The 27486-nt window shown below is 36.2% G+C and overlaps 1 protein-coding gene across 5 annotated transcripts in view; it reads left to right on the top strand.

The window, feature by feature from the left end:
• Positions 1 to 26981, top strand: part of LOC131032188 (uncharacterized) — a 129753-nt gene extending 102772 nt beyond the window's left edge. For 2 of the 5 annotated variants that reach the window (XM_057963126.2, XM_057963130.2), the window contains 5 exons: positions 7502 to 7590; positions 7750 to 7894; positions 15642 to 15812; positions 26294 to 26461; positions 26591 to 26981. In XM_057963126.2, the coding sequence (XP_057819109.2) occupies positions 7502 to 7590; positions 7750 to 7894; positions 15642 to 15812; positions 26294 to 26461; positions 26591 to 26731 (714 nt within the window). In that variant the 3' untranslated portion in view covers positions 26732 to 26981. The remainder of the gene's footprint in view (positions 1 to 7501; positions 7591 to 7749; positions 7895 to 15641; positions 15813 to 26293; positions 26462 to 26590) is intronic. The other 3 variants (XM_057963128.2, XM_057963127.2, XM_057963129.2) reach the window with 3 other exon arrangements.
• Positions 26982 to 27486: the final 505 nt, after the last annotated feature.

Here is a 27486-nt window from a genome sequence, read left to right on the forward strand (position 1 = left end):
CATGATAATAATGAGCAAGAGGAGGGTCAATATGTAGCATTACCCCCAAAAATGCTTCAACACAAAGCAAGGAGTCCACTAGAAGTGGGAGGCATAATGCGTCACACTTTGAGTCTCAAGTATACACTATTTAGTTTAGTCTTTGCTCATCATGAACTAATTCACTCGTGGGGAGCACAAGGATGGGGTCATTACTTCACATATTATGTATAGCAAACCCTATGTTGCCAATTATTTAATGTAGAAAGGAATATATAGGAATAGAATGTATCACATAAGGATTTTGATCCATTTGATTATCCATGGGGTATGGTCAAGATAATTTTGATCAATGTAATCATGATAATGTGAAGAATGTAGACAAGGATAGGAACGTGATCATGATGTTCTTTGAGAAAAATTGAATTAGAGTTGCATGATAAGATGCATGCAAAATTGGGGCAAGGGAAAACATTTTACATGGAAAACATTTTGGCTTAGAGAGCTTGGCAAACACCAACCATTACTCCAATTTCAATGTCTTCAAAGGATTTAATCTTTGGAAGCTTTGGATTCTTGGAACAAGTACTATGTGATCCCATGGATTGTTAAATCACAATTGTCAACAATATCAGCAAATGCTCAAGAAGAGGATAGATGTGGGAAGGTGTATAAACTAATAAAGTATTGTGATAGAGGAATTCAGATGTGTTTATTTTGAATGTGTTATGTACACATAAATTAACTCTTGTAGTCAAGGGACTTATATGGGCGATGGTTGTTCTTTATTTGGGGTACTCCTTTGTATTGGAATATGGCATATTAGTAGGCATAAAGGGTGATGTCGTGTTAATGTCATACATGGAAAGGCACTATGTGGATAGGATCTATTTGCAAGGGATGTATCCTTGTCTAATGTGATATCTCCGCTATTGTATTACATGATATGGTTTAGGAGCATAAGAATCTTTCTCTATATTGTGTGTTTTATGTGATGTGAACTATACTCATATGTGTATGTATTAGTGTGCACAGTCACTTAATATGATGGCAATGCAAATACTATCACCTTCTTAGCATCCCTCAGATTACAAGATTCTCTTCAGGTCAAACACTATGCACCCTCCCATATCCCAGAATCACCTCCTGATTATTGTAAAAATATGCCTCATCCTGTCCTCCTACTTAACTCAATCATTATAGCTTGTCTTTCTGCCTCCAACATTGTCCTTAGATGTGCTTTTTCTTTGCTTCCATATACTTAAAATATTATATACATAAGCAAATCTAGGACGGACCCCTGAACTTTGAATGACAAAGGCGATGGCTATATAAAATATAGGGAAAATTTAAAATATATAAGAAAATTCTAAATGTTCATATGAAAACATGGATAAAGCATGCATATATACATTAAATTCATATGAAAACATGGATATAGCATGTGTATGATACTATGAAAACATTTTAGAATGTAAACTTTGAACATACAACATTGTCAATAGACTCAATACTCAATATGCACTCATAATTCAAAATTTCAATTCATTCACACTGTCAATATGCATATGATAATAGATATTAAAGAAATAACATACAAAATGCCCAAAGGCTACACTGCTGCCATATTGTTTCATTGTCAATTGCGATATGAAAATCAAAATAGTACTGTAGACGTACACAAGTACTAAGTAAATACAAAAAAGCAAAGTATAATGCTGCCTCTAATCTGCATCTCCTAACATTGCATCAAAATTAGAGTCCTTTGAGTCTATGCCACTGTCATGGTACACGTCCACCTCATCCAATGGAATCCCAACCGATCCATGTGGTGTCTCCTCATCAACCTAGGCCACATCTTCGGGATCAACATCCCATCGTAATGGTCGAGTCTATCAATACTCTGGAGTCTAATGATCCTGAAGTCGAAGAGCACTATGCACGGCCACTAGCTTCTCTGCTCGTCTAGAGGTAAGTCTATTCCTCTTGATAGAGTGGATAAAGCCATATGTAGACCAATTCCTCTCTGCAACAGAGGAACTAGCAACCTGTGAAAGTAGGCGAGTGGCAAGCAATTTCCTTTGTGGTGTATCCCTCCCATGCCATGCCCACCATCCAATAAGGTCTCTTTGGGCTAATATAGCTATGTCCAACCTCACCTGTGGTTTACTCAATGTAGGACCACGAAGATTTGTGAAGTCAAGGAATTGTGCACGAAGTATGGAAGCCTGCTCCTATGTATATATCTTATGAATGGCCTGTGTGAACCCATCTAAAACCTCATCATCATCACATGGAGGCACCCTTCCATCTCTTGGTGCATACCATTTGGGATTCACTGCATAGGCTGCCATATGAAGCGAGATGTTCATTATGTTCCACCTCTGTGTCACAATGGGCCTAATATGTTGCTCATAAAACCCTAAAGTAGGATCCTTAGCCAAAATTGTTTTCTTAATCTTCCCAAGCATACTGTCAAATGTCTCATATATCTCTCCAAGACTAGGAGAGTCTGTATCAGCATATTTGATGACATCTACAATAAGTGAGATGACAGAGCAAACATATCTACAAGTGCAAAGTTCAAAATATTAAAATCAGAATATGAAAATTAGCAATCTAATATTTATTTTTTAAAACAATCAACAATTTAATAATAAAATCGGCAATGTCTTACCTCATAGTGGACTACCACTTGTCATCAAGAATCTTTCGTATGGCAGAATTTCCTTTAGTAGAGTTTGATTCCCGCCATCTAGCGCACTCAGCATTCACCACAATCAACTATAGAGGATCATGCACCTCAAGCATCCTCTCCAACAAGATGAAGTAAGTGGCATACCTACGTTCATTAAAATAATAAAAAAATTAAGTGGCATATCTATATTTTATTCAATGAGAATTAAAATAAAGAATGAGAATTAAAATAAAGAATTGGAAGTTTGATACAAAATTAAGTGGCATTAGCAATTTAGCATACCTTGTTTCAATGGGTTTGAGGAACTCCTTTGAAAATGATCTAAAGAGAGCAAGTGAGGTGTGGTGGTTGCAAATGAACATTTGAATGTCTCTAGCTTTTGCCACCACTTGCTTCACCCAATCTATTTTTCCTATGCATTTTTCAATGCATGAACACAACATGGGGTCCAAAAGATGTGCTTGTAAGCACCCTCCACCATCAAACCTGCTGATTTGCACACGTGTTGAATCAGTGATCACCTCTACAACATTAGCAGCCCCAACCTCCTTTATGGCATATCTTAAAATGCCAAACTGGAACTTTGCATCCTTACGCTTCCCTGAACAATCCACAACTTTCAAAAAATAAGAACCAGCAGGGCATGTGACAATGATATTGATGAGTGGCCAATGTCTAACATCAGTCCACCCATCCATTACAATAGAGCGACCTGTCCTCATCCAAGTTCGTTTCATATCCTCCATTAACACATTAACCTTAGAATACTCTTTGTCTAAGAGAGTAGTCCGTAGCTTATGATTTCTAAGGGGTGTGACTGTGGGACCAAAAGTGGCTATATCCATGACCATTTGTTTGACATAAGAGGAACGTGCCACATGAAATGGGATGGCATTAGCAAAAAAGAATCTACCAACGGATGATTTTGTAGCTTCCCGTCCTTTTATATTAAACAAAAATTCTATTGACCCTCCCTTCTCACTACTCAGCGTCCTCTTTCCTCTTGTCTCAATTTGACTACTACCAATAGTGGATGTCATAGGCTCAAATGTTTGTGAAGATGCAAAAGAAGGTATTAGGACTGCCACACCTTGTTTCCCCATTTCTACCTCCATGTGCATTTTATTACACTCTATCCTCTCCTCATCTGTTAACTTTGGACAAGATATGACCCCATGGCCTGGAACACCCAAAAAGTGAGATTTTACCCTTGTGTAGCTGCCCCTAAATTCTTTCAAACAAATATGACAATCCCACACCCTACTCCCTCCAGAAGTTTTTTTCCCTTCACTCGTAGGCCTAGGTGTAACATATTGGAGAAGAGGTTTGTTTTTATTAAAAGGGCCCTCTGCATATGTTCCCATAATTTTTGAAGGGCATTTAAATATGTGAGGTTGTTGCCCACTACTTCCTTGTCACTACTACTGTCACCCCCACTGTTGCTCATTGTTTATGATTTTGATTTTTTGAATGAACTAATAAAAATAAATAAAATCAAACATTTCTCTCATAATATATCAGATGCTAAAAGATTCATTGAGTATAAAAAATAAAATACAATGGTACTGGTAGCAATATATGCCCTAAAGGCTAGAAATTTAAAAACTGGATTCTCAGAAATTAGTAATTACATAATGAATCATGATAAAATCTGAGAATCTAGTTTTTTAATACCTAGCCTCTATGGCATGTATTTTAAATTTTAATTTTTAATTATTAAAACTTAAAAGTTAAAACTATAAATTAAAATAATAAATTTTAAAAGTCTTTATCCATTGTCAGTTAATGGTGAATGGACAATTTGAAGCCAAACGTTGCAGCAGCCTGAAGACCAAACAAATTTGAAATTTGCTAACCCTAGGCGATGCTACGTGAAATCCACCCTGCAGCAACCAGTCGGTCCCTCCCTCCCTCAATCACTAGTCAAAGCCCTGAAAATTGCTGGTAATAGAGCAATATAATATTGAACGTTATAAACTTATAACTTATAAGTTATATGATATACATATACGATATATATCATATATGATTATATTGCATGGTAAGACTTAAGAGTTAAAACTCAAGAGATGAATTAATAATTAATTATTTTCTATTTATAATTTATTATTTATTAATTTTATTTTTATATGTTTGCCCCATTTGAAACATAGATATTAAATTTTAAAAACGTTAACATTTAATATTTAATAATAACAATTTGAATTAATAATTTAACATTAGCTTATATTTAATATTATTATATTATTAATTTATTATATTAACATTAACTTATATTATAATATTAATAATTTATTAATTTAAAAACGTTAAACATTTAATATATAATAATAACAATTTGAATTAACAATTTAACATTAGCTTATATTTAATATTATTATATTAATAATTTGATATTCATATTATTAATTTATTATATTAACATTAACTTATATTATAATATTAATAATTTATAAATTTAAAATCGTTTCCTTTTAATTTTTTTATAATTGGAACGATTTAGGGGGCCAATGTGAGAAAATTCAAAATAAAAATTGAAAATATGACATTTTTTTAATATTTTTTACTAGTTTTAGCTATGGGGGATGTTTGGGCGTCCCCGGGAGGGATTGGGGACGTCCCAACCATTCCCATCCGTCCCCCATAGCTAGGGCAAACGCCCCCCCCCCCGTTTCAGGGACGTCCCCCATAGCTAGGGCAAACGTCCCCTCGTTTCGGGGACGTCCCCTCCAAATTCTGGCAATTTAGGGATAGGGGGAAACGCCCCCTGGCTGTCCCCCATTCCCAAAACATCCCCGGGACTGGGATGGGGGTTTTCAGGCTAGGGATGCGTCCTCGGGTTTTGTAGGTTTTTTTGTCTGTCAGGAAACACAATCATAAACACTGGCTGCATTAGTGTAATTAATTTGATGACTTTGTTTTCTAGTTGGATTATGTCTTGTTCTCTCTATTGGTGCACTTTGCATGATAAATCATTTTATTGCTCTTACACAAATCTTACGTCAACGGATTGTTGGTCATCAAGTGATCACAATGATTGTTCCACAACATATTGTTTCAAACAAGTTCAGGTATAACCATGGTTTCTTGGGCCTTCTCTTGAAAGTATTGGTTAATTGCACGTTCCAAGCTAACTAAAAAATTAGACCAACAAATATTATCTTGTTTAGTTTGTGGCACCTCATATTCTCCACCCATAAAATCTTCCTATACTGACACTTTGGACTTTGTCTTCTTTGACTTCATTATGTTCTACAAGCTTTGGTTCATAAAGTGTTTACTGTCTGGTCATAGCTAAATTTGACTAGGCAGTAGCACCAAAGTATAAAATAATATTTGAGTTCTTACATCCAAACCAAGTTGATAGACACATTAATATTAATGCCTATAAAAGGAATAGCACTTGATGCTTTATTTATATACTTTTTTTTTAATATTCCAGATCGTTTACAAATATTCTGCCCATATAAGCATCAACTTGAAACCATTACATGACACTAATATTTGCTCATACTACAACCACAACCATGACACTAATACTAGCTCATTTTGAGCAACTACACTAGAATCAACCTGTGGAAGACCAAGTGTCACAAATTAGAATCCACTTATTAGAAACCACCATCAGCTCATTTCGAGCAACCACACTAGAATCAATCTATGGAAGACCAAGAGTCACAAATTAGAATCCACTTATTAGAAACCACCTAGAAGCCAACTGTGGAAGACTAAGAGTCACAACTTTGAATTCCATATTAGATGTCCCTTTGGGATTTGAACTTTGATCTCCACAATGAGAACTCAATGCTTTTACCAATAGAACACAACCCCTTGGACTTTATTTATATACTTGAAAAAAAATATGTATATTATGGATTCTATGTAAGATCAATCACAACTAATGAAAATAACAACAATATCCCCAAACATGTGCCTTTTCGTAACGTGTATAGATGCCATGAAGAACATGTTGGCTGGACAGCTGTCCAACAACCACCTGGATTGGACAGTACCAGTCAATCATAACTAATTCAAACACTAATTACATCCTTACATACACATTCATGGTCCAGAAACATAACATGCCAACTTACTCAATTATTACACTAACTTGAGCATAACAAAACAAATTAATGATATCAATCTCAAGAATTCCAAATCACTGTATTAAAATTGATGTCTGCAATACTGGAATGCCTCCTGAAGACTAGTGTATGCAAAACAGTTCAATAAACTGACCTTGCACACAGAGTGTTTGCTCAGCACCACAAACTTGTATGACTTGTGCTGGTTTTTGCACAGAAGCAACAACTCATTTTTTTTTACAACAGTAAGGTGATGTCTTTGAAGAATCCAGCATCAGTTTGATCTCATCTTGGAATCTCTTTCCAGCAGTTCTATATAATTCATAAGCTGCTATAGGAAAATGGATACATTTGGACTCAGATTCAAGATTTAATTGACCAATGGTTCGTGGTCTGTATGTGTCGACTATCATGCACTCAACAAGGTCACTATTAAGTACAGGGATCCTTAACCGTGCAATTGCAACCTCCTTACTAGCTTCTGAGGTGTTGAATACTTAACAAAAAATAATTTATTACAAACATGTGTTTACTTTAGAAAAAATGTTTAGGGTATATAAAGCTACTGAACTCTTAGGAAAGTACAAAGCTCAACATTTCAATGTAATTCCTAGAATTTATCTCCACATTATGTACGCTATTCAATTATAAATATTATTTTCAGCTATAAATAAAATTTTCTATTTATATTTTTCCTTCTTAAAATGCATGTTGAATGCTCTTTAAATTTTGTTTTCAGCTAGAGCATTCTGTGGGGACAGATCAGGTCCAAATCAATACAAACACTGTTGTAGTTGCATTTGGAAGTGCACCTGGGGTTCCCAACTGGTAAGAAACTTGAAGCATCTTACATTGGGACCTTTGTCAAATCATATATGTTATTTGTCTTTATTTTATTGATTGAAATTTTGTTTTTGAGGTAAATATTGTGATTCTTGTGATTTGTGATGGTAAAGGATACAGCCTAACTTTGCTTATATCTTCCAGGGGTGGATTATTGCGCAGAGTGAAGGCAGAAATGACTGCAAGTAACATTCTTCCAGCATTTGACATATTGTATGTGGTTGATGGTAGACGCTCATGGTATACAGAACATCAAAACATGATTAAAATGCCTTCAAAAATAATCCCGGTAAAAATGGATTTTATCTTGTAAAATCTAAGTTTCCCTGTGTTTCTGAGAATATAAAGTTGGACGGCTAGTTTAAATAGAATCCTTTTTGATAACCACGTGATAACTGGTACTATCTTAATCCAGTCCTCTAAATGGTTAGAACATTGCTTTCTTCAATCATTGGAAATTGTGGCAGATATTCTTAAATCCCCAGAAGTTTGGATAATGTCTTGTAGCTACAAAATTAATTTCCCTACCTACCTTTCCATTGATTTATTGCAATTTTAGGTGCCACATATTCTTATATACGAGGCAGTCATCTTCCTTGATTCCATCATCCTCCTTGAACTCCTATATATTATGTTTTAACTTTGTTTTTGATCCATTTTCTAATGTGTGTGATTTTCTTATTAAATTCCAAGGATGTTTTTTATTGAGGTAAGTAGGGGTTCTGAAAAGGCCCAGACCCCTTTACAATAGAAGGTTTAGCAATAAGAACAGCAGGACAACAAAGGACAGCCAGGAAATAACAAAGAAACTGCAAAAGACAAGACATGACAGAACCTAATAAGCACCCAACGCAAAGTTAGAGTGGCTAATAAAATTGTTCCAATGGTTTTTATTTAACCGCGGTAAAAGCAATCCAACCTTGTACTGTCCATAGGAGATTTTCCTTTATTGTCTTCCTCTTGAACCTCCTCAAAGGATGTAATAGACTTCTCAATAGTAGCAAGAGTATGCTCCTTTTTCCTCCAAACAAAATGGTGTTTCTTGTTGTTCAAGCAACTCATAGAAGTATGCCCCACTTTATAACAACAATGACAGATAACAAGAGAGTGTAGAGTGTTCAAATTCAATTGTTGCACCCAAACACCATATTAGGAAGATATGATAACCCGAGTAGAGAGGACCTTGTTCTTCTTTAGAAACACACAACATCTAGCAAACAACAAACACTTTTTGAATTTTGTGATCAGATCAATAGCACTGCAATGACTAAATGTATTGGCAATAAGCGTAAAAAAAAATTCATTCTAGAAATCCAAAGGCAGCCTGAGCAATCTAACACAAACAAGAAACTCGAAGCTAATATCATTCATCAGATTAAAAGTCCATAGACCAATTTTTAGGACAAAGGCCATTCTTCCCAAAAAACCAGGGACCATTAGGAAGAATCTTTGAGCAATCTTCCAAATTGAAAAAGAAAAGAGGAAAAGATTGTTCATGGTAGTGTTGTGTTGTAAACACACACGCCTCATTGCAATTGGGGACCCCCTCTTTTTTGCTTGTTAGCATAGGGGTTTTCTTAGTTTTGTGTAGCTTGGCAGTGAATTTTGTCTCCTAGCTCTGAAAAGGAAAGTGATATCTTGTCAATCTGAATGAATGCATTGGTTAATCTATTAAGCAAGTGTGAAGTTTGTCTTTGGAATGGCCAGGTCAAGTCAAGAATAAGAGAGTCAAATTGGGAATTCCAGCACTTGGATGAGGATGAAGGAAGAAACCTTAAAGTTGAAATGAATAATGAAGAGAAAGTTCCTAGGTGAGAGATGGAATGAGCAAATTTCTCAAGAATTGAGTTTTACAAGGTAAAATCCATGTTGAGGTGCTAGATCACAACCCTCCAAAATTCCAGGAAAAAATGATGTAAAGTTCATCTTCATCATGGAATTCCACTTCGAGTTTCGTCTCCAAGATGGAATTGTGCAACAAAATCCTTCATCAAGTCCTGGAAAGGTTAGAAAATTCTTGACTAAGACATTTTCATGCCCCATATTCCTTGGCCAAGTTGTGAGAAGGTAAGTAATTCCTTCTCCTAGTCATGAAATTGCAATAAATTCCTTAGCAATTCCACTTCCAAGTCGTGGAATACAAGAAATTCCCTTTCCATCACATGGAAATGGAACAAAATCCACCTCCTAGTCGAAATAGCGCTCAAGGAATTGCCTCTCAACCACATGGAAATGTTACAAATTTCCTGTTGTGCGTTGCACACACTCCCCATCGCCGACAAGGTCCCCCTTTCACTTTTTGACTTGTTTTCGTCTCACCCGGTGTAGGATTTTGATTTTTATCCGCCATTTTGAGGTGCAGCAGGTAGTTGTGAAGCAATAATCCTGCAGGAGAGTAAGCCCTCCCGTTTCCTCCAGTCCTGAGGTGTTCGTAAGAGGTCAGCAATGATCCCCTCCGGGATATGAGGGGATTAAATCATGAGCTATGTAACCATCTCTGAGACCTTTTCCTTTTGTCTTTTATTTGAAGTTCAAGTCAGTTTAGTATTCCAGTTCTAGCAAAGCACAAGTCGCTTTGTGATATCAACAAATCATATCATTCACTAAGTGCATCCAACATAAAGTCGAATTGTTCGCATAATAAACCTTAGGGTTGCCTTATTTGATCAAATTGTTTAGCATTTGAGGTTTCCTTGTTCAAGAGAGGATAGAATACTTGTTATTTTAGTTTGTGTTGGAGAGTCACAATCAACAAGTAGCAAACCTAAACTTTTGTTTTCCAACTTTGAAGCATCCATCTTTCGACAGCATCAAGGTTGTGGCAATTGCCAAAGAATCTCCCAATAAGTGATTTCCGAAGCCAAGAAAATAGTAGTAAGGGAATCCAAGATATCAATTTGAATCAGCACTTCCACCTCATAAACCCTAGGGCAATGTAATGTCCCCTTTTCCGCTCTAGTTTGTTTTGAGGACCGTTAGCCTATTTCGGAGACCTGTAGGCTAGTCGGAAGCATAAATTAGGGTTTCCTACCTCTGGGAGGATGTTTCTTCATTTTCGAAGGCTTGCATGATTGGAATTTGTCATTTTCGAAAAGTTATAAATATAGGCCTTTGGCTCCCATTTGGGTATCCATGAAAATTTGTATAACGAAGTGCTGTCGGAATGGTGCCAGATTTGTGCTTCGAAGTCGCGAGCTTCCTAGCCTATGTTAGTTTCATGCTTGAGATATAGCACCTAGTTGTGGAGAGGCTATTTCTCACTCAGAGGAATAGATAGAGCATATTGAGAAGAGTTTGCATTAGTTAGTTTTTTGTTTTGTGTGAAATTTTATGTGCTTCCTGGTTGCTGGTTGGCGTCATGGCTAAAGCATATTTTCATTCCTAGTTTCCTGTGCGGGCTCCTATTGATTTTGGGTATTGGCTCTAAAGTTTTCTATGTATCCAGCGAAAAGATTTGTAAGTTTCTTAGTTTTCAGACCTTAGTGATGAGTTTCCAAATTTTAAATGCAAATCGTATTTTCCAGCCTAGACGTATTTATTAGGGAGGTGCATTGGGAAGCGCATTGAGTGTTTGGGGTCATATTTCTGTTGTTTTCCAGTTCGTACTTGGTTGCTCAATGCTTATTGTTGGTTTGGGTGTGTTGTTGGGTGATTTGAGTGAGTTAGGAGCTTTTTGGTGTGGATTAGTGTTGCTGGTTATGCATTTCCAGCCTACTGTCATATATATTAGATTTTTGAAAGTTGGATTTTGGGTGTGATTTTGAGAGTGTGAGTAGATTGGGTTGTTAGATGGTGTTTGGAGGTCTTGTTGCAGCTGTCAGCTCATAATCAGCACTTTGTTATCAAATTCTATATTCATTGTAATGCTGGTTAGTAGTACTAACAACAACATTTTGGCTTTCTGCTATCCCATTGCATAAGTGGAAGAGGCTGGCTTACCGGCCTACCGTAGATTAGCAATATTTCTTATATTCATAAATCTCTATAATGAATTGTAAAGCTAGTTAGTAGTACTAACAGCTATCTTTCTGATTTCTTATTTGGTTCCCACTGCATAAGTGGAAGAGGCTAGCTTTGTCGCCTATCTTGAGTTTGTAATATTGTCCTCCCACTGCACAAGCAGTTGAGTTGATTGTAATGTTGTCCTCCCGCTGAATAAACGGTGGAGTTGATATTAATTTTCATATCTAGTCCTCCTGCTGCACAAGCTGTTGAGTGATTGCATTCTTCAGTTATTTGGCTTGTCCTTGGCTGGTTTATTGCCAGGTGATTGCATTGTTTTCAATATCCCGCTGTATATGCGGAAGGGGTTGGCTTGCCGCCCGAAGATTGTAATAATTTTCATTTATTGGCATCTAACGATCCCCTCGACACTGTATGCTCTCACCCTTCCAAAACACTGTATGCTCTCACCCTTCCAAATTGGGCTCTTGGTGATCAAAAAGTGGAGGGTTACTTTCAGCAGCATTTGGTTTTCATTTCCTAACCTTAACAAGTGTTGTGTTGAATGTAACTGTGGAAAAAAACTGGAAAAAATTCAAGGGGGATATTATAGGCAATCACCCTCTTTAGTAGAAACCCTAGGGTAATCACCCTCTTCAAAAAACCCAATAGTCACATCATTGGCCTCCATCTCACAATGTTCTTTCAAAACCCTAGTGGCCATTATAGGAACAACAATAGGTGAGGAAGAAATAAGAACATCAATAGGAGATAAAGAAACATGAACAACAATAAGAGAAGAAGAAACAACACCCATCTCAACAAAAGACAAGTCCTCAACAGATGGAAGGAGAACAAATCCCTTACACAATCTCAAGAATGGAACACCATTATCGATCTCCACCACATTCTTCCCATCTACCTCATGCCTTTAACCCTTTTTATGAGCCTCAAAAAGAATATCAAGAAGTTTTCCCTTCTCTTTAGCAAAATCACTTGCCCAAACATCGTCCTCAATTACAACAATACTAGAAACTCCATCCTCAACAATCGAGGCAAATCTGCCATCGCAAGAATAGGGAATGAAATCTGCCGCTAGGTATTGTTCCATTGTTGATGGCAGGTTAGCAGCAAAAAGTCCTCAATGCCTCCATGGGCCCAAACATCTTCCTCCCCAGTGCCTTCGAGCACCCAAACAACTTCAACAAGAAAGCCATCATCAGGATCGCCATCATTAGCATTTGTTGAGCTGCCATCTCCATTGTTGGAAGAAGATGGAGAGCTTGATGCCTTTCCTAGGGTTTGAGAGGTAGTTGTCCTTGCCATTCAAATGTTTAGATTAGCCTCTTGATTTGACTATAATATACAGGAGGAAAATTAATGAAGAATGGCATGGGTAATGTTGTCGCACTAGTAGAACTTGCTTAAAATAATATCGAAGACATTTATTGGATATCTTGTTTTAAAAAATTTGGCATATTAACACCAAGGTAAACAGTCTCTGTTGTTGATTTCTTTTTCTTCTAATATTTTCTCTTTATTTAGCATGATGTGCTAAACATAAATTAAAAAGTTACATAGAACAAAGAACCACAATATGGCTTACAATTTAAGCTGCAATGAAATCACCACAAGCAGCATGATGTATTGTGCTTCTTTTTGGAATGTTGCATCACTAGACGTGTGTTGAGAGCCAAAAAAAAAAATCTTTATTGTGACCTCAAAAAGAAATGGCGATGAAGTGTAAAAGATCCGTTGCTCCTTTGCAACAACATTTATAGAACTATCACCGATCAATGAATGAGAGGCTTAAGAAAATTCAGATTTCATTCTCTCTCTTGAAAAAAAGGCTTTATTGATGGTCACAAAAATAGATGGAATCATTGTGACCCAAGAAGCTATAGTTCCATGAAGATATCTAAATCGAAATCCAAGTTCTTGAAGATTTTTCTATTGAAGGCATATGATAAAGTGGATTGATCATTTCTAAAATAACTAGTGTCTCTTTGTGGCTTCTTCTAAGTGTGGTTGATAGCTGTGGCAACTTCTTTCTCAGTTTTTTCCACTGGCATTTCTTGTAATCTACTGGATTGGAGCATAAAAAGGGTATGGCAGGGGAGCCCTTTTTCCCTTACCTCCCTCATTATGGATGAGAGTTTGGATAGATATTACTGTAGGCTTAGTATAAAGCATTATTCAAATAGTGAAAATTGGTGATAGGATTAGGAACTGCATGCAGCTCAAGTTTGATAATATGATACAGAATTTTTCAGTAGGCTAAAATTCTGGAAGAGAAGATACAAACCTGAAAGGCCACTTGAATGTCTCTCAACTTTCTTGACAAATAAATGAGAATGTAATCTGCTCCCTGGCCTTTGTTGTGTCTGGCTCATCCCCTAGGTACCCTTGGAAGGTGTGTAACATTGTCTAATGCTAACATTGACAAGATAATCCAAATAAGAATATCAAAGATTTTAAAATTCCATTCGGTCCCTTTTCCAATGATTCTTGGATATTCCATTTCTGCCCTCTTCAAAAATACTTCTAGAGAGAGCTGGTGAGCAAGTTCAGCTCTAGGGTCAATAATAGGACTAACTGATGGTGAGAAAATGCTGATCATGGTGATGTTGTACTTAAATTTTGTCTTTTGCATAATGATTTGCATTTGGGTGATGGATGTACGCAACGAATTTGGTTGCTTTGTCATCTTCGCTTTGCATTTGATGCAATCAAGGATAGGGGACCCAATGAAGAGTAGCTTTCTCCTTGTAGCAAGACTACAAAACACCACTTATAATAGTCCAATAAGGTCCCTAAGATACCATGGAACTTGAATTTGAAGACTTCAAAAAGATTCAACTCTACGCAGAAACTGGACTCATCCAGTCATCGAACAAGACCATGAACACTCTTATAACATTTAATTTACTCATTTTAAACAGAAATAATTTTGAAATCTTTTTCTCTGTAACTTGCTAACACATAGGTAAATTGTGAACACCAATCATGCTGATTATATTACCATGAAAGATATTACACGGTAGTGATTTGGGGAAATTAGGATAGTATATCCTCTTACAATAGATGTATATCTTATCCAAAACTCCAAAAATATGCACGAGACCAGATCTAAACACAAAACAAGAATTACATGGAAATAGATAGTACTATTTTAACAATAGCTCCAAACGATGACTTTGAACTTCTACCTTGAACTCCAAATCTGCAAATAATATCTACAAATGTGTTCTTCCCTTTGCTTGTAGATTGAAGAATAGGCATCATTTGTTCCTAATGTCCTTTTGCTTCCTTAATCAGAGCTTTGTGGAAATCTCTTTCAATGGCTTTGTTTCTTATTACAGATCTGAAAAATGAGAATCTTCCTTTTTTATTGAAAGTCCTCCACATAGTCAAGGAACTTAGCCCATCAATTGCTAGGTGCAACTATAGTTGGAAAGGAATAGACGAATATTTTATAAATTTCAACTCTTGACTCGTCAATTCAGGTTTGCAGTGTTGATAAATTTGACAAAACTTTGTCTGCCCTTTTTGGTAAAATAGAGTTATCCTTTTAGGCAAATGTGTTCCCTATACCATAACTAGCATAAGGGTTAACTGGGAAGGAAACACACTTCACATATTTTCTCCTACAGTATGTACAACTTAGAAATTGAGGTGAAGAAAAATGATAGCCATTTCTTTTTCTATTTGATTTCAAGTCATATATCACATGTTCTAGATTTTAAATAGAAATTTAGAAAAAAAAACTGAAATTGAAGAACTAAAGAATGAAGATCATAAAGAGTCATTTATAGGGCCTAATTAATGTCACAATGTCAACTTGGAAGAAAATACACACTGTCCATATCATGCTTATACATTCTATACAACTTAGAGATGGATTTGCAAAAAATGAAAATAGCAAATATGAATATTGCAAGGCAATGAAGCTTCTTTAAATGAAATGATATTTTAGAGCATGTGTGAGTAAACTTTTAAAAGCTTAGTTTGGAATTGTACTAAACTATCTACATTCTATTTGATATTTATAATAAATGCAAGACATCTATGATCTGTTTCATTTGGTTTTGTAGAAGCCATTACATGAAGAGAACAATCGAAGGATCTGTCAGTACTTTTATAATGAGCTTGAGGAGGCCTTGAAAAATTATAAGGCAATTTTGATGTTGGGGGACTCCATGGGTGCTTCTGCAGCACTCACATTTTCTTCTTTGGCAACATCGGTGATTGCATTTTGTCCTCAGGTTTATGTTTTGCTTATTCTTTTTATGGTTGTATTTAATTGGCTGCCAACTTTATATGTTTTGAATTACATATTTACTTGATTGTTAGAAATTTTTTACAACATGATTGTCAACAGTACTTTGTGAAGTGATTGGCACAGCATACTTATATTGTTCATATAAGGACATGCATGCCATTATTAGCTTGGTAAGTGCAAATTGACATTTGAAATTTGAGATGTTAAGCATCAGAGCATGCGATAAACACCTCTTGAAGCTGACTTGATTACACATCTATTCCCTTGATGATAGATTTTTCATATATCAATGAAACTTGCCCAAGGTAAAAAATAAATTTGCCCTAATTCTCAATTTCCAAATAAATAAGTGGGTTTAGAGAATACCTTTCACGTGATTGAAACCCTGCAAACAGATTAGAAACTACTTACAACAAAAATTCCAATAATCAGATTAGCACAATTAAGCATCAGTAAATTCATAGCAGAATTATTAATTCAATCATAAAGCCTTTTAAAAAATTTAATATCTTTGGAAGGCTCAACTATATGAGAGCATGGGAGAGTGTGACTTCGATGGGGTGTCTTGAATCATCTACCCTAGGCCCAAGAGCGGATATACGATCCCTCTTGGCCTCATGTGGCCCATGCCATCCATATGAGGTGGTCTACCCAATGAGGTGTCCGCTTTCCTTTCCCCCTCATCTTGCCATCCCTTTACCTTTCTCTATGATTGGTCTGCTTGTATTGATGCACCATGATAGGGGAATGGGGTTACAACAGGGTGCCCTGGAAGCCATCTCTTCTAGGCCCAAGGGCAGTACCCTCTGTACCCCCTTGGCCTCATGGGACCATCTAGTCCCCACCTTGAGGTGGTGTACCTAGAGGAGTGCCCCATCACCATACCCCTCTTGCAATCCTACATTCTTTCTACCATGGCTGAAAGCACTCAGAAAATATGAAAGAATTCATATACTTTACATATAATAAATAAATTATAGAAATTCATAATTCAGATGCAGTTAATGTTTACTGTGGTATAATCATAACAGCAGTATAATATTCAATCATTAGTGTTCAGAGGTATACTTATTAATGCAGTATTTATTCTATTAGTTACAGAGAACTTGTACCAAACAGTATTATTCAATCGATCTGCTGAATATCCAATGCCTTATCCAGAATTAAGTGATTGGTTCAATAACTGCAATTTTCTGTATTAAACTCGGAATTTGAATTTATATTCCCTCCTCTTTATATCAATTGATTACTCTTTTTATACCTTCATACCTCATTGATGAGACACATCTCCTTGGAAAGAGATATCCCTTACAAGGTAATGCCTCTTCATTTGTCTTACTATTTAAATCAGATCTGCACTTCTGATTGTAGATTCATATTGTTGTTTCAAATGAAGTTCTCTCTCCCTTTTATACCTCATGTTTGAGGGAGTCACAAATTTTCATTTCATGCCTTTTAACCAGAGTTCCCAAACTCGCCGCGAGTCAGGCGAGTTCGCTGAGTTGGCGAGTCGAGCCAAGCTTGGCGAGTTTTGCTGACTCGGGACTCGAACTCGGCAAGTTTTGACCATAACTCGCCGAGTCCGAGCTCCAAGACTCGGCCATGACAGGTCAATGTTTTGACTTGAAAAATTCAAAAAAAACATGAAGTTGTCTCTCTGTCAGGATTCATATATGGAATATAACATTTAAGTACTTATACTTTAAGTTATATTCCATATATATTGTCAGGATGTTTGAGGATCCTTCAAATTTCCAGACAGTCAAATTTCAGGCCATTTCAAGATCAGGATGACATTCCAGACTTTTAAGGCGAGTTCACTCTGACCTTGATGTAAGGGACGGGACCTAGGAGGACACTATGTATTCAACCAAGGTTTGATTTAGCAACTTTAAGCGTGACCGGATAGTACACAAAAACCCTAGGAATGATCTAGATTCTAAATAACCCCTAATCACTCAACTGACCTAACCTCCTTCACTCCACCTGACTTGATGACCTTTGAGAAATGTAGTATCCCAGTAATTGTTTTTTGTTTTTAGGCCAATAACAATTCATCCACAACAAATAACCCGTTAAGGTTAGAGAAATAATCCAAACTACTGAAAGGGAACCCTTCCACCTTTTGTTCACCGAGAGCCCAGTCTGGGAGGGTGAGAGCATACGGTGTTCCAGGGATCGTTAGCAACAATAATCAAACTGAAATTACAATGCCTAGGCGGCAAGCCAGCCCCTTCTGCTTATCCAGCAGGATAGAAACCAAACTCTTGGCAGTAAACTGACCAAGGGAAAATGACAAGAAACTGAAATTCAATCACTCTACCGCGTATTTCAGCGGGAGGACATTACATTAAGCTATCACTCTACCGCATATTTCAGCGGGAGGACCATTGTATTGAACTTATCACTCGACCACTTATTCAGCGGGAGGACTAAGTACAAAAACTGAATTACAAAACTGAGAAGGTGGCAAGCCAACCTCTTCCACTTATGCAGTGGGAATTACAAATGAAAGCAGAAAGAAGGGATGATCAGTACTATTGAAACAACCTTACAACATAGAGATGAGATGAGAAGAATCACTGCAGATTTCTACAACAAGGATATAAATTTCTGTTACAACCAATCTGCAGGCTGAAAGTACAAACCAGCAGCCTATAGAAATACCAAAATACTCATGACTCCCTCATTTTACATCCAAATCAACTCAAACCAGTCCCAAACCCACCGTACATCATAAGCAATGACAACCAATCAAACCCACACCCCAAACAAACCCTAATTTATTTTGCACGCATCCCAATGCAACACAGAAAACCCATGCCTAGTCTAAGAATTTCGATTTGGTATTATAAATTCAAAACTCAAACAAACGTGCTAAAAACTTACAAAGTTTATCGCCAGTGCTGGGAAGGAAGATAGAGCTGATACCCATAACCGTCAGTCACTTCAACAGAGAGGTATGATAAAAAATATGCTTCAGCCACAGTCAAAACCAGCGAGTCTCCAGAATCACTTCAACACCAAAATTGTCTATGGTAAACTCTGAGAATGTAGGAGAATACAATGCACAGTTGGGTACTGTATTTCAAGTACGAAACTGGGTAGCACTAGGGAGACGCACTCCGAAGCCTCAAGTTCTGTCGCCAAACCAGCAGCATAACATTACAAATTTTCAAGATGCTGCAAATGGGAGCCCAAGCCTCATATTTATAACTTCACCCTTCAAATCCAAATGCCATTCCTCCAAATTCCACGCCTTGCATTTGAATTTCATTCCACTACAAGTGGACCCAAGTGTAGCGCCACTTTCTTCCTAAGTCAAGACTCACGCCAAAAGGGGGGAGGGCCCATGTAAATCACTTGGCACATAATGGAGATGCAACATGAAATAATGTTCACCTAAAATATTTCGACATCCCATAGTACACATGAATTTCGCCACAATTTAGGATAAAATAGGCATTAATCCCAAATTTAATAAACCAGTAGCCAATAATCAGATTAATTAAATATTAACCTTAGGATAAGGAATTAATATTTAATTATGTCGCAAATGACTCCCGTACTGATTATTATCACAACCAGGATGAAACTGAGCCCGGACGACCACAAAACTGCTGTAGAATCAGAACCCTATCAACTGCTAAAAATAGAACTGTGCCACACAGCCACTTACTAAAAATAGTAAGTCAAGAACTACTGCTCAAAAAAACATGATCATCGCGTCCAGAGGTAAAACATAGAGAGCTCAGTAGGACAGTGACACCAAAATGGCCATTCCCTGACTTACTAAAAATAGTAAGTCCTTGTTTCATCAATGCTGGACCCTCATTCTTCATTCCACCTAGCCTACGGGTCTCAAGAATAGGCTATTGGACCATTGGAAGGTCATCAGTGAGAAGGGGACATTACAAGAAACTCAATCCCTTCAATGCAAAGGCTAAGACACTAAAACGACCAACAACAAAACTAAAAGAGCTAACCCTAGAAAGCAAAAAGTAGGGGTCTTCATTTGCAATGGGGCAATGTGTGAGTACCTCACAACAGGGATGTTTCTTAAAATTTTGAAAAAAGGGGGTGAGTTGGGGACATTTCCTACCTGTCCCCACATCCCAAAAATTCCCCCCATGGGGCACAAGGTTATTTTTGGCAAGAGACATGTCTATAAGGAGCATATTTTCAAACCCTTCTGGCCTCACAATTCCCCCTTCCATCCAACATATATATAGCCTAAAAACTAAGAGGTCCAAGAAAGACCAAGGTCAACTATAGTCCCAAGGTAAAACCTAAGTTCAACAAGCACACTATTTAATGCTACCATACACAAGCACTCCTTACAGTTTCCAAGTGAAGATGTTCATGATGTCTCATGTTGGTGCTCCCAGAATTTCAATTTAGCCAAAGAAAATACTAAACAAAAGCCCCAAACAAGTAGATACTCTACCAGCATGTCTTTCATGGCATAACAAGCTAGCACACATTATAATTGGGCTTTATTCAATAATGGGTGCATGAAACAAGTTTTAAATTGTTAAAAATCTCTTAATTTCAAGGGTTTTTTTATTTTGCCGAGTCGTAGCCGAGTCATAGCCGAGTCACGAGTCGAGTCGACCTTGCTGAGTCCGAGCCGAGTCCGAGTCTGGGAACTATGCTTTTAACCATTCATTAAACTTAACTAAACTTTAATTATTTTAATTTTATTTTTATTTTTTAATTTTATTCTTCTATATTTTAATTTTATTATTAAATCCTATTTCAAACTGGGGACATTACACTTTGGGCTTTCACCTGATGTGCACTATTTTCATGAATTGAGGTAAATATTGACTTCTGTGGCTAGTTTCGAGTTACCACTTTAGAAAATAAACTACCACACTTGAACCAAAGGTTTTTATTAAAAGAATAGAAATATTCAAGGGTTTCATGTAAACATTTTTCTTATTTCAAGAAATGTCAAGTCCACTGAAAGTCATCTTAGGCTCAAACATATCATCACCTAGATTGCAAATGTTAATTGTAACTTTATTAAGGACATAGAAAAAAAACCAAATTTGTTGTTGGCTTGTGTTCCTTGTGGCACTCTCCTTTGTTACATGCATAGTTGAAAAAATCACCAATAGCTTTCAAGACCTGTGAGTACTCGTGGGTTAGATAGGATCTGTGAGTAACTCATTGAAAATCTCACTCGCACATTATAGGTGAAAACTCACCCAAAACTTGCAAGTAACTCACCAATAACTCAAGAGTCCAAGTTATAAAAGTTAGTCAACATTGAAATAAAACAATCCATTCAAAAAAAGGTCATTTTCATCATTTTTTTTGGGGTAGTGGTAGAGGTAGCATTGGTAGGAGCTAACACTAGGTCAAGTTGATCTGGTTCTAGCAAGTGGATCCCTTGGCAAAGACACCATCCAATCAAATAGGGGTATGTGGGAGGATAGCTGTAGTGGCCCACCCAACAACAACTATTCAAACCGGGTGGGAGGGAACTATAGTGGTGGGGGCTAAAGTTCTCCCGCCCACCCCAGCAAGCTAAAGTGAGAGACATATCCAGTTAATTCATCATCAATTCCTTTTTCTAAAGAGAGAGATATTCAGTCCGAGTCAGATACACCTCTGGAGTCTGATGCTCCAATAAGGGAGATACAGGTTCCTTCACCAACCAGTATTAATTCCAATAGTAAGGTTGGGGAATCATTGATCAGTAGGATATTGAACTCCCGCCATTAGCAGGAAATAGAAAAGCAGTAGGCTACTCCACTCCTTCCATCAGCAGTCGATGGATAGAGGTAGTAGTCTATTCCCCTCCTGCCACTACCAGTTGATAGAGAAAGGCAATAGGAAGTTCTCCCCTAGCCACTAGACTGGTAGATTGAAATTCCTTCCCTCCTGAGACAAAATTTCAATCCTGTCCCATCCAAAGAAAAGTATTTTGGATTATCCTAGCTCTCTGGAAGTGACTTTGGGCATGAATAAAGGCTAGTTTAGTCTTTTCGAACATTTGTATTGGAGAATCAGTAATCACACATTCTTGTTACTTTAAAAGGATTTCCTAGTTGCTGTGCGAGAGATCATCATTACTTGACAAGGGTTTTTGGTGGTTGTGTAAGAGACTTCTCTGCTGTGCAAGTATCATTCTTGCTGCATAAAGTATTTTTTCAGTTGTACAAGTTGTTCCCTTGTCACACATGGTACCCTTGGTTGCACAGCCTTTTTTCTTGGTTGCATAGCCTTTTTCCTTTTCTGTGCAAAACAAACATTCTGCACATTCCCTGTGATATTATTTTGAAAATCAGAAATGTGTCATGAGTTAAAAGATTTCCTTTCATGTGTTGAGAGGTTTAGCAAGTTTCTTTGATTATAATAATTTTTTCTTCAGCTTTTCCTAAATATCTTTATTAGATCTGCATTTTTGTTTATATACTAAGCTTTAGGAAAGATTTGATATCTTGCATATTCTTTTGCAAGACGCTAGTCAAAACTAACATTCCTAGATCTCAAACAATATTGAGTGTGTCGAACAATTGTTATATAAATAATAAATTAATAACATATATGCACATTGTCGATGAAAACAATGAAATTTTGTTAATTGGCACATTACCATTGACTCTCATGTGAATTCTCGATTCAGCTTTAATGTTATGTAATATGACTATAATGTATACAATGAATACCTTTTATATGAACAATTGAAAATTTCTTACATTTTTAACTTTTCCCTTTTTTCGCCATCCCCTACCGTCCTCTAAAAATGCCCTCCCATTCCCTACCATCCCACAAATGCATCCGACTTTCCTTGTCCCAGGAACTCTGTGAAACATAGGTAATATGTTCTCTAAATTCCGTAGCATGCATGTTTTTGAAGACTATTTTTACAAATTTACGGTTTTTTAATTGGAAAATTTGCCAAGACCAAGTTTCACAACAATGCTTATATGTATAGTTCAGCTTATTAATATTCAATTCTAAAAGACATAAGGAGGGTTCTTTATTTATTTTCAGAAAATGCATCAAAATTTCTTTTATCACACCAAAGGAACAAGAGAGTTATGTCACTTGGGCAACCAAAGTGCATAAAAAATATCATCTAATTAAAACCATGAATGTTAAAGCCTGAACCTTTGCCCCAAGGCAAAGCATCTAGATTTCACTGGAAACAAACAGTTCTTACCTTAATCAGCAAATTCAAATCCCCTTTAAAATTACTCAATTCTCCTAATTTAATTGGATCCTATCTTCATGAAAGGTAACCTTACATGTTTATCTTACAAAAGATAATCAATAGAAGTCTGCCTTTCCATGCTTTATTTCACTTTGCATCTGTTTCTAATCCTGTCCGTGTCCCCTAAGGTGCCTCATCTGTAGAAAGGAGTGATGGAAATCTGATTAAGTTGTACCTTAAGCCATGAGATGCCAACACAAGAGGGTGTCAACCATGGTTTGATAGGAACAAAAAAGGCTAGGTCACCTTCCTCCAGAATTTTAAAGACCTAAACAAGATGGAAACGTTGGGGATTCAAGCTCTTTCGAGTACCTTTGGCAATTCAACAACCACCAGGGCTTGAAAAGCAGTTTGAGCTTCTAGAAGAATCTTCAATGACACAGACAGGGATTATGACAGGATGGTAGAAGGCAAAATAATTCCAGATTCTTCCTTTTTTTCCATAGACCACTGGGTCCTTGAAAGCCAAATCAAGGCTAAAAATTTAGCGGATAGATTACTGGTTCTAGAACATACTTGTTGAAGTCATACATTCCAATACTAATATGGTAATTGTTAGGGTTTTGTAGGAGATACATTTAACATTTTATATTATATGTAACAAACAATTCATTAATATAATAATACTTCAGTGAAGTCATTGAAATCGACCTACATTAGGAAGTTACAATATAAATCTAAAAATTAATCCAAATCAAGTGTTGCCATAGTTTCTCTGCATTTTTACATGTCATAGATGTGAAACAACATGATATTGTAGTCCATGCAAGATAGATGGTGTTCCCCAGCACAACGACAAATCTGTGAGCTCTTTAAATATCAATATCTAATTATCAGCTGCTGGAAATGGAAAAAAGGAGATGCAGATTTGCTACCACGAAATTTTAAAGAAATCTTTAAGACGAAAAATTCTCATAGGCAAAATGTGGATGCTCTGGAAGATTGTTTTTTGTAGCACAGAAGAAGATTTTAAAAATAAAATCACATAAAATGTGTCCTAGACACAGATGATAGGAATGACAAAGAAATATGCTGTGAAAACGTGCTGATCAGAAACTACAAATTGGTATCCATACTATAAATTTCATATTGTGTACAATTCTATGCCACAACTTAGTCGAATTTCAGTCATGAGACAAATTCATAGTATAAGCTTGTCCTTTGTTGCTTGTAATCTCTTTCTGAGTCTTGTTGCTATTAGTTGTCAATACTATAATCATTGATTTTAGCTAACACCCGTGCAGGGCCTTTGAAAGAAGATTTTCAAGCACACTGGACATGGTGACCACTGTGAGATACAAGGAAAGGCAGCGCAGTGGTAGGTTAGTGGACATAGCTTCTAGGGCATGTTTTAATGAAGCAAAGGCTCCTCAGGGAAAATTTAGGCCAGGAAAAGGCAATCAGACCATCTGAAGTGTAGCTAAGGTAAAAGAAGTCATACTAGAGATGAAAAATCATGTGAAACTGAAAAGTGCTCCAAGAAGCTTAGGTGCACCTAGAAGGGGTCTAGTGAAATAATGGAAAGCAAAACTCACTATGAGTCATAAAGTGCATGCAATGTTCAATGTCAACAAAGAAATAGATCACTCAAGTGACCAAAAGGCAATTTTGCCCTTAAGTGGCAAAACACTTTTCCACTTACAAGTTAAATGTCAAAGAAGAATTAGAATGAAAAAGTGCACTTTCCAGCACTCCAGTGATTACGGCTGCCCATGGACTGAATGCTTGAGTCTGCTCTTAGAAGAGTGATTTTCATTTTGTCATGATCAAAACATGTCAAAAATCAAAAATTGTAAACGAGTGACCAAGGGCACCCTCGTAAAGGTAATTGTTGAGTTGTCAACTCACAAATTAGATCAAAAAGTGCAAGTGCTTGGGGGCACCCATAGACCTCCTCATTTCAGAGTGTCAATAGCAAATTAGAGTTAAAGTATATTCCCACGCTGAAGAGTGCCCCTCATGACCATATAGCCAATTTGTTAATTGAAAAACATGTGAAAAGTGCATCTGTGTCCTTTGCCATGCCTGTACACCTCCTAATGTTAAGTGGCCAATTGAAAAATAGAAGATAAACTGCCTTCAAGTGCTCTAGGCATGCCTAGGAGAGGTTAGATGCTAGAGAGTAGATAAGGCACAAGCAAATGTCCAATTTCCTTTCAAAGAAATCCCAAGTTTAACAACCTCACAAACAGTGAGTAATGTCTCTAAGCTTATGAAAGAAAAATCCTTTGAACTCTTTGTTTTCTTTTTTCTCTTTTCTCTTCCCCATTTCTTTAGTTTCTTTCTTTTCCATCCTATCCCCTTCACTAAATAACCAAGTTGGAAGTCAGGCCTCATTCCACAACAGAACCACAAGAATCTTGGTCTCCACAACACAGGAGCAACATGCAACCAAACAAAAACAATGAAAATTAATAAAACTTTTTCCTTGCTACATAATGGGATATAAAAACGCGTGTTAATACCTTTATTCTAAGCATTTATTTTATAGCGAAGACCAAAACCACAAACCAAAAGTGATGTTTAAAATTATGCATTGAAACTATTTAGTAAATTAGATGCCCAAGATCATGGTGAGTTAATGAATGGTTAAATGGAAAGTTATGTTTTTCTTAACTAAGGCATTCCATCTCGGTCTTATTCTCTTTTTTTTCTAACTCACACTTTAACTCACTTTATAAGAACTGTTACACACATTTCAAATATCATAACTGCATTGTAACAATTTGACACTAAATGAAGCTTACACATTGGGTAATACAAACTACAAGTGGCACATAGGACCACTCCAAATAAAAGGCTCCTCTTATACGATATACGATATGAAATATATACAAATTAATTAATAATTAATAAGTTCAACATTAAGATTAAAAGTTACATGACACCTATTCCAAGTTTTTCCTAAACTTAATTAAACTGGGAGCTTTATTCTACCCGTAACTTAAAAAAAGTGGGACAGCTAAGACAGCTTACAACTTTTATAAAGAATTGGTTTCAATACGTAAAATGCAGCACTCATCCAAATCTTAGGGATATGAAGGTCAGCGATTTTTATTTATGAACTGGCAGAATGCATTTCCCTTAATTCTTCGAAGAACAAGTAGAACTTTATTACAAAATTATTTTTTCTTCACAATATAACAATTCAGAACCATTGTTTCAGTTACATCTAATATTCGTCACTTTCTCCATTGAATTTTATTAGCAAACTGTAATATTTTGCAACGTAACAGGTTGACTTAGAATCATCATCAATCCGTCCTGCGAAAGATAAACAGTGGATGAAAGCTTACAAAGACGATCTCCTCAAAGCAGTATTAACTACAAAATCTCGGGTGACTGTACATTGCGGTAGCTGGTCTCATGATATTCATCAAGCAAATTTACTTCCTTCAAACAAGGTAAGGCGTGAATCTTGAAATTGTTTTATATGAAATATACGCTGTGGAGACATAATAGATATTGGGTACTTATTTCCTCTCAAATCATTAATCCAGTGAATTGATAGGTGGGTAACATGAATTTCGTAGCTGTATATATGGCAGGTAAACATAGTGACTCATGGGATAGATGATCATCGTTTGGCGAAACAATTGGACAATCAGGGGAAACTAATCAAAATTGTAAAGTCGGAAATATTGGCAGGGATGGATGCTCAACAAAATCTGTAAATTTTTCTTCTTTTACTTTGGGAGGGTAACCATCTTACATATGGATCAAGTGGTTCAAAGTTTGGTGAGTATCAAGGGCTTTTACTACTACACTACTCTCACAGGTATACAACACCATTATCGTTGCATGGACACAATTTATGATCTCCCTCTTAAAAGAGATGATGAAGAATAAATCCTAATAGAAATGATAAATTTCTAGTAAAAATGTTTGAAATTATTATAGCAAATACTATTTATGTTTTTTTTTCATTCATTTATATTCACTTGGTAAAGGAAGTGAAATACTCACACGGAAAACTAAAAGAATATGTTTTAAAATTACTTATTAAGAATAAGTATCAAAACAATAAATAAATTTTTAAGTATACTTTCACATATTTAAAAATTTTTAAAAATTAAAATATATAAACAATATCACACACAATTATATTGATAATAAGCTAGTCAATGTATCTTTTTAAATTATTACAAGTATTAAAAGGTTTGTCAACTAAAAACAAGAGAAAAAGTGATAAGTAAAAATAATGCAATTTTTTAGTTTGTAATTCTTGAATGTAATATATGGAATTGTATTCTTATTCATCGTAACAATTTATGCATTTGTAGTTATGAGCATTTTTTTTTATTTAATTGTCAAGACATGCCTTGTAAGAGTATAACATAAAGATTTGGTCACTCTTTCAAGCATTAATTTTATAATGTTAGCATTAAATGTTTTTTGTCACTTTAAAATGATGAACTTCAACTAAAAT

Source organism: Cryptomeria japonica, chromosome 4 (assembly GCF_030272615.1).
Source record: "Cryptomeria japonica chromosome 4, Sugi_1.0, whole genome shotgun sequence".
In the NCBI taxonomy this organism is placed as follows: Eukaryota; Viridiplantae; Streptophyta; class Pinopsida; order Cupressales; family Cupressaceae; genus Cryptomeria; species Cryptomeria japonica.